The sequence below is a fragment of the Octopus bimaculoides genome, chromosome 14, assembly GCF_046866305.1.
Source record: "Octopus bimaculoides isolate indiv1 chromosome 14, ASM4686630v1, whole genome shotgun sequence".
Classification (NCBI taxonomy): domain Eukaryota; kingdom Metazoa; phylum Mollusca; class Cephalopoda; order Octopoda; family Octopodidae; genus Octopus; species Octopus bimaculoides.
In genome coordinates, this window is record NC_142941.1 from 8,335,474 (window position 1) to 8,342,973 (window position 7,500).

The 7,500-nt window shown below is 40.4% G+C and overlaps 1 protein-coding gene across 3 annotated transcripts in view; it reads left to right on the forward strand.

Moving 5' to 3' along the window:
* LOC106877941 (rhotekin) overlaps positions 1 to 7,500 on the forward strand; it is a 141,378-nt gene that overhangs the window by 121,891 nt on the left and 11,987 nt on the right. For all 3 annotated transcript variants that reach the window (XM_089362286.1, XM_089362285.1, XM_089362287.1), the window contains 2 exons: positions 4,935 to 5,128; positions 5,880 to 5,929. In XM_089362286.1, the coding sequence (XP_089218412.1) occupies positions 4,935 to 5,128; positions 5,880 to 5,929 (244 nt within the window). The remainder of the gene's footprint in view (positions 1 to 4,934; positions 5,129 to 5,879; positions 5,930 to 7,500) is intronic.

Below are 7,500 nucleotides of genomic sequence, written 5' to 3' on the forward strand. Positions count from 1 at the left end.
AGCTTGTAATTCAAAGGGTCAGCCTTGTCACGCTGAATATCCCCGAGAACTACGTTAAGGGTACACGTGTCTGTGGAGTGCTCAGCCACTTGCACGTTAATTTCACGAGCAGGCTGTTCCGTTGATCGGCTCAACTGGAACCCTCGACGTTGTAAGCGATGGAGTGCCAACAACAACAATTATGTGACTGATACTCTTTTTTTTTATCGACCATAGAAAGATGATTTGCCAAGTTGGCCCCAGTGTGTTTTGAAATCAAAAGGGAAAAACAAAGGGTTAAAAATCACTGGGAAGTTGTATGTCAAAATGGTTGGGGTGGGGTGATTTGACTTCTGTTTTCAGCAAGTCAAGTAACTGATAAGAAGTCTAATTGATGATTTGAATTTTGTTTTTGTTTTTTTTTTAACTCAGTCAGTGACCTTCCGATTGAACAAAACTGTGATCAAAAAAGCATTTCAGCCATGACCATCCAGTCTTTTTCCTCTTACATGCAAGGAATCCAGGATCACATCCAACATGTTTCCCTAGCACTGTGAGGGTAGTGGATATAGTGGGGGGGGGGGGACGAGTTGGAAGATTGGACTGCTATTTCTAGCAGGTTGAGTGATCATGTAGACAACTCAGTCGTTGCTCTGTGTGTATTTTGTTTAGGGCTGGTGGGGGGGGGGGGTGGACATGGAGAAAATTCTATGCCGTCACCATGATTACCATGCAACATGTAATGCAAGAACTCGTGCAAAATAATTGCATTGCATTCGGGTATTACTTTATGATGCAGTTTGCATACGACGAACGTGTTGACTGAGACACGAACTTGACAAAAAAACAAGAAGACCAACCAAGCAAGCAACTGAACTGCTGTCTCATATAGTCTTTTTATATTTCTATATTTAAAACTCTTGAATATTTCGGTTTAAGGCAGGTTTAGATTACAAGAGAGAGAGAGAAAGATGTGTAGGTAGTGGTGGTAGTGGTGGTGGTAGAGGCTTGCAGTAAAGACGTGCGTATGTAATATGTAACGCTAAGTACTGCTACGTACAATACAGGAAATATTAGCTTTTTATAAACAGAGCCTACGTCATATCCTCATCTCGGAATACATAAGAAGCCGGTCTACGAAGACATAATTTCAAAAATGTGAAATAAAAGTAAATTTTGACCTTAACACACAAATCTCTATAGTTTTGTGCCCCAACTTGTGTGCCACAGCCTACCAAGTGTATCTTGCCTACCAATCTGTTTAGGTATTATGTTACGTTATACTATATCTGTGATATGGTTTATAAAACAGGATTCAAAATACGTGTGTGTGTGTGTGTTATTTATTTGTGTCTTTTTTTTCTTTTTTCTTTTAACTTTTGTTTCAGTCATTGAACTGTGGCCATGCTGGGGCACTGCCTTGATGGGTTTTAGTCAAAGAAATCGGCCCCAGTATTTATTTAATTTTCTTTCTTTTTTTTTGTTTTTGTTTTAAAGCCTGGTACTTATTTCATCAGACTCTTCTGCTGAACTGCTCAGTTATGAGACATAAACAAACCAACACTAGTTGTCAAGTGCTGGAGGACAAACACACGTGTGTGTCTTTTTCTCTCTCACAGTGTGTGTGTGTGTGCACGTATGGTGGGCTTCTTTCAGTTTCTGTCTACCAAATCCACTCAAGAGTTTGGTCAGCCTGGCGCTATAATAGAAGACACTTAATTGCCCAAGGTGCCATGCAGTGGGGCTGAACCCGGAATCACAAGGTTTGGAAGTAAGCTTCTTAACTGCTGCCATGCCTTCACATATACACAACCTGAAGGGTGGGTAGAAGTGTACGTGTGCAGCTGTGAATTGCATGTGTGTTTATGGGAGTGATGCATGTGTGCATTTGGATGTATTATTGAAAGTGTTCAAAGAAATTAAGAGAAGGGAGACAAACGAAATGATTAAATACTTGTAGAGTTTCTTTGAAGAAAGAAAGAAACTAAGAAGTAATGGAAGGAATATTCTTCTTTGAATATAAATGCTGGCCTGGTTGTGTGGCTAAGAAGCTTGCTTTGCAACCAAACAGTTTTGGGTTCAAACCCACTGAACTGCACCTTGGCCAAGTGTCTTCTATTGTAACCTTGGGCCAACCAATTTCCTTGTGAGTGAATTTGGTGGATGGAGACTGTGTAAATCTAATAGGATATCTCATATGAAGTTCTTTTGTTGGTTTGGATAAATGACAGGAAGACACTTCATTCTCATAAAACACAAAACCCCTAAAATCTTTAAAAACGTACCCCACTTTTTTAACCCTCCATTTGTTCTTTGCCCCCTACCTACTATCATTTACTTCTGAGGTTCCTTTTTTTAATTTTAATTTCCAAATAGGTGCAGGAGTGGCTGTGTAGTAAGTAGCTTGCTTACGAACCACATGGTTTCGGGTTCAGTCCCACTGCGTGGCACCTTGGGCAAGTGTCTTCTACTATAGCCTCGGGTCGACCAAAGCCTTGTGAGTGGATTTGGTAGACGGAAACTGAAAGAAGCCTGTCGTATATATATGTGTATGTATATGTGTGTGGGTGTTTGTCCTCCCAGCATCGCTTGACAACCGATGCTGGTGTGTTCACGTCCCTGTAACTTAGCGGTTCGGCAAAAGAGACCGATAGAATAAGTACTAGGCTTCCAAAGAATAAATCCTGGGGGGGCTCGATTTGCTCGACTAAAGGCGGTGCTCCAGCATGGCCGCATTCAAATGACTGAAACAATTAAGAGTAAAAAAGAGTAAATGCTTGGGTTGGGTGTTTTCTGTTGACATATTTATTATGCTGGTCTTATTTCAAGGAATGTCTGATTCTACACTTTTAGTGGACATGATGAGGTGTGTGTGTGTGTGTGCTTTTCATGTTCATTTTCCTCTGTTCCTCGCCCCCCCCCCTCTTACTCCCTATCTCACTCACCTTGTTTCTCCACCCTCACCCCTTCCAGTCTGCTTCCTGATCCCCATATTTCCCTAACTCATTTCCTCTCATTCTTTCTACCCCTCTCTTTTTCTATCTTTCTCTCTCTACTTCTATCATCTGTGATGTTCATCTCTCCCTCTCTCTTTTTCTCTGCTTCTCTCTCTCTCCCCCCTCTCTCATCTCTAATGTTCATCTGCCCCCCCCCTCCATCTCTTTCTACATTCCTATCATACCACACATTTTCCTCCCACCCAGTTCTCTCTAATTATGTTTATTTACCCAAAACTGTTACTATAACCTGATAATGTCTTTTATATATCAAACATGTCTTCCTGCTGCAACCTTTGGCATGCCTTCATATCTCAAACTAAAATTCTCTTTATAGTAGAGAGAGAGCTTGGATGGGAAGTCGCTGCCTGTCCCCTCACTCTCAACCTTTACCTCCCCCCCTATATATATACACACACACACACACACACACACACACACACACACATATGTATATACTCATTTAATCTTTTACTTGTTTCAGTCATTTGACTGTGGCCATGCTGGAGCACCGCCTTTAGTCAAGCAAATCGACCCCAGGACCCACCCCTTGTAAGTCCAGCACCCGCTCAATCGGTCTCCCTTGCCGAAGCGCCAAGTTACGGGGCCGCAAACCCACCAGCATTGGCTGTCAAGCGATGTTGGTGGGGGGACAAACAGACACACAAACAAACGCACATACATACATATATATATATATATATATATATATATATATATGTATATATATACGATAGGCTTCTTTCAGTTTCCGTCTACCAAATCCACTCACAAGGCTTTGGTCGGCCCGAGGTTATAGTAGAAGACACTCGCCCAAGGTGCCACGCAGTGGGACTGAACCCAGAACCATGCGGCTCGTCAGCAATCTACTTACCATATATTATTTAACTGTAGTCTCTTGATCTGAGGGAGAGAGAGGGTTCCACAGTTTTTTTTGCTAAACAGCCTGATCAACTGTTTGTGCTCCCTCCAACAAATTGACATTGCTTGTACAGGTGCATGGTGTATCACACATCACATGTTGGAGTGATCATGGAGGAAATGCACACACACACACACACACACATGCATGCATGTGCAGAAATATACTGAGAGAGAAAGAGAGAACGAGAAATATTAAAATATCTAATGTCGTTGGTGTCATATCAGCAATGCCAAATAGGCAATGCCAAAACAGCTGTGCCCAAATGTCTCATTCCATCCACACACTCATGATTTCTTTGTAGTTGTCTCAGCTGCCAGTCGTCATATGCTTGTCTCAAAGCTTAAGCCATGCAAGTGTAGGTATGTAGCAATTGTAGTACATACCTAAAGCTAGGTGAATTTGTATTCTGGAAACCAAGGTGTGATGGACACAGGAATGATACCTTTTTTTTTTTTTTTTAGCCTTTGTATGTTATGCATATATCCCTTCTTTTTTCAGTGTATACTTACTTTCTTTGATGTAATCATTTCATTTTATCATCATCATCGTCGTTTAACGTCCGCTTTCCATGCTAACATGGGTTGGATGATTTGACTGAGGACTGATGAAACCAGATGGCTACACCAGGCTCCAATCTGATTTGGCAGGGTTTCTACAGCTGGATACCCTTCCTAACGCCAACCACTCCGAGAATGTCGTGGGTGCTTTTACATGCCACCGGCACGAAGGCCAGTCAGGAGGTACTGGCAACGGCCACGCTCGAAATAGTGTATTTTACGTGCCACCCGCACAAGAGCCAGTCCAGGGGTACTGGCAACGATCTCACTTGAAAATCCTTACACATGTCACGGGCACAAGTGCCAGAAAGGCGATGCTGGGCACAGGTGCCATCCCGATTTCGCTTTCGCTTGCCTCAATAAGTCTTCACAAGCTGCCTTTTTATCGTCCCCCTCATCCTTTTCTCTGTGTGGCAAATAAATGAAACCATTATTATTATTATTATAATTATTTATTTATTTATTTTTATTTTTCAGGACACTGACTTGCAACAGAAAATTGATCATGAAATCAAAATGAGAGAAGGGACCACCAAACTATTGGCTGCAGCCAAAAACCCAAGCCAGAAGCTGGAAGCATCAAAGAATCTGATTACAACTAACTCTCGTATCATCAATTACATGAGGGAGCTACAGCGACGCACCACTGCTGAAGTAATGGGGAAAACTATGTAAGTAGTCTCTGGACCCCTGATATCTTATAACTCATTTCATCTCCTCACTTTGCTTTCGCGGTAAATTTTCAGATTAACACCTGCACGATTTTCACTAGGGGTTAGGGTTTTAGTGTCAGGGTTAGGGTTTTAGGGTTAGGGGTTAGGGTTACGGTTAGGGTTACGGACGGAATTCCCTAACCCTAATCCTAACCGTAACCTTAAAACTAACCCTAAAACCCTAACCCTGACCCTAAAACCCTAACCCTAACACCCTAGTGAAAATCGTGCGGGTGTTAATCTGAAAATTTACTGCTTTCTCTGTCTTGGTCTCTGATATTTCCAAATATTTCAGCCTCAGGGTTTATGATCTTTAGGAAATTTTGGTCTTGGCAGGGCACTGTGGTCTTTTGGTGGATTAAGTATTATTGGTAGGATTTTGGTCTTTAGAACATCATTGTTTTACGGGGTATTTTGGCCTTTGGTGGATTATGACAAACAAGGTTGTTCATTTCCAAGTCTTCCATGAAAAACATTTGGCCTTGGAGAAATATTACCTTGGAAACAGGGGAGGGTTGGCCACGGGAAGGGCGTATGGCTATAGGAAATCTGTCACAACAAATTTCGTCTGACCCATACAAGCATAAAAAAGTAGACATTAAATGATAATGATACTAAATTTGATTAAGGGCTATTTTTGTACCGAATTACTGAATTAATTCTTGTTTACTGTCATTCACAATTTGTCTTTATTTATTTCACCTGTCAGGTGCGTTGAAGGCAATCAAACCCCTTGTAAAAGCCAGGTGAGCGTTTCAGGTGAGTTACTCTTTCCCTTTTATTTTAACTACTTCCTACAACAACTTCCTTTCCAGCCATTGATAGTTCATTAATACTGATTATAACTGGTGTGGTTCAGCTTTATTTACTCCACCTGTGTGCTAAATAGGTAGTTTCAGGTGTCATCGCATAGTTTTCCCGTGTCCACCCTCTATGACTAATCTTTGTTCAGCTGTGACGATCCTATCTTCATTTCATATATCCAAAACTAAGTTACTGAGCATACTCTTACTATTAAGATAATATATATGAAATTAGAAAATGATTCGACTACTAGTTTTACCAACAAGCTCAATCACATAGAAGTCCATCATTGGTTTGACAAACAACTAGTTTATCAGTATACTCTTTTACTCTTTTACTTGTTTCAGTCATTTGACTGTAGCCATGCTGGAGCACCGCCTTTAGTCGAGCAAATTGACCCCAGGACTTATTCTTTGGATGCCTAGTACTTATTCTATCAGTCTCTTATGCCGAACTGCTAAGTCACGGGGACATAAACACACCAGCATCGGTTGTCAAGCGATGTTGGGGGGTACAAACACAGACACAAACATATGCATACACATATATATATATATATATATATATATATATATATATATATATATAACACACACGACAGGCTTCTTTTCAGTTTCCGTCTACCAAATCCACTCACAAGGCTTTGGTTGGCCCGAGGCTATAGTAGAAGGCACTTGCTCAAGGTGCCATGCAGTGGGAATGAACCCGGAACCATGTGGTTGGTAAGCAAGCTACTTACCACATAGCCACTCCTGCACTTATACTGCAAAAAACTTAAATTTTCTCTCAATTCCCCCCCCCCCCCCTTTTTTTTCTGACACAGACTCACATCCTTAAAGTCAGTCTCTTCTTTCATCTTCACAGCAGACTAAAAAAGTTCTGCAGCTTGAAAAATTTTTGTAGAAGAAAAAATAAACAACAGTGATTTTTTTTTTAATGTACTGTGAGGAGTGAAAAATTCAATGGATTTCATACTTCCTGGCATACAAGCCATCATAGTATATAGTATAAACATGTTGTGTAAACATTCAAACATTGTCACTATCTTTTCAAGTCCTGCTGCATTTCACATGGAATTTTTGGTCTGAAAAATTCAACTTACATACCCCAAAACACAGTACTTTTCTTCGAAGCAGGAGTAAATATGAAGGCCTTATCACCACAGCTGCTAAATTTCAAATTTTTTTTCCTAATTTTCACGATAATATAAAAGTCTCTAGTGTCCATCCTCTCTGAAGAAAGACAAGAATCCAGATGTTTAATTAAAAAAATTTTTTTTTTAAATTTCATTCCTCGTTACAAATCTGATATTTATGTTTCTTTTACACTTTTATTGATCAATTTCCAGTAATGATTCAGACCATCAATACTGTCCTCAAATTCTGTATTTTACCAACATACAGTGTCTTTTCTTGTACTTACCATTTTATTTAATGTTGACACAGATTCATAACTTCGAAAGCTAAGAATAACTTGAGCAGAGTTGGAGTCTGGCATTTTGTTACAGAGCGTTGTTGGTCATAAAC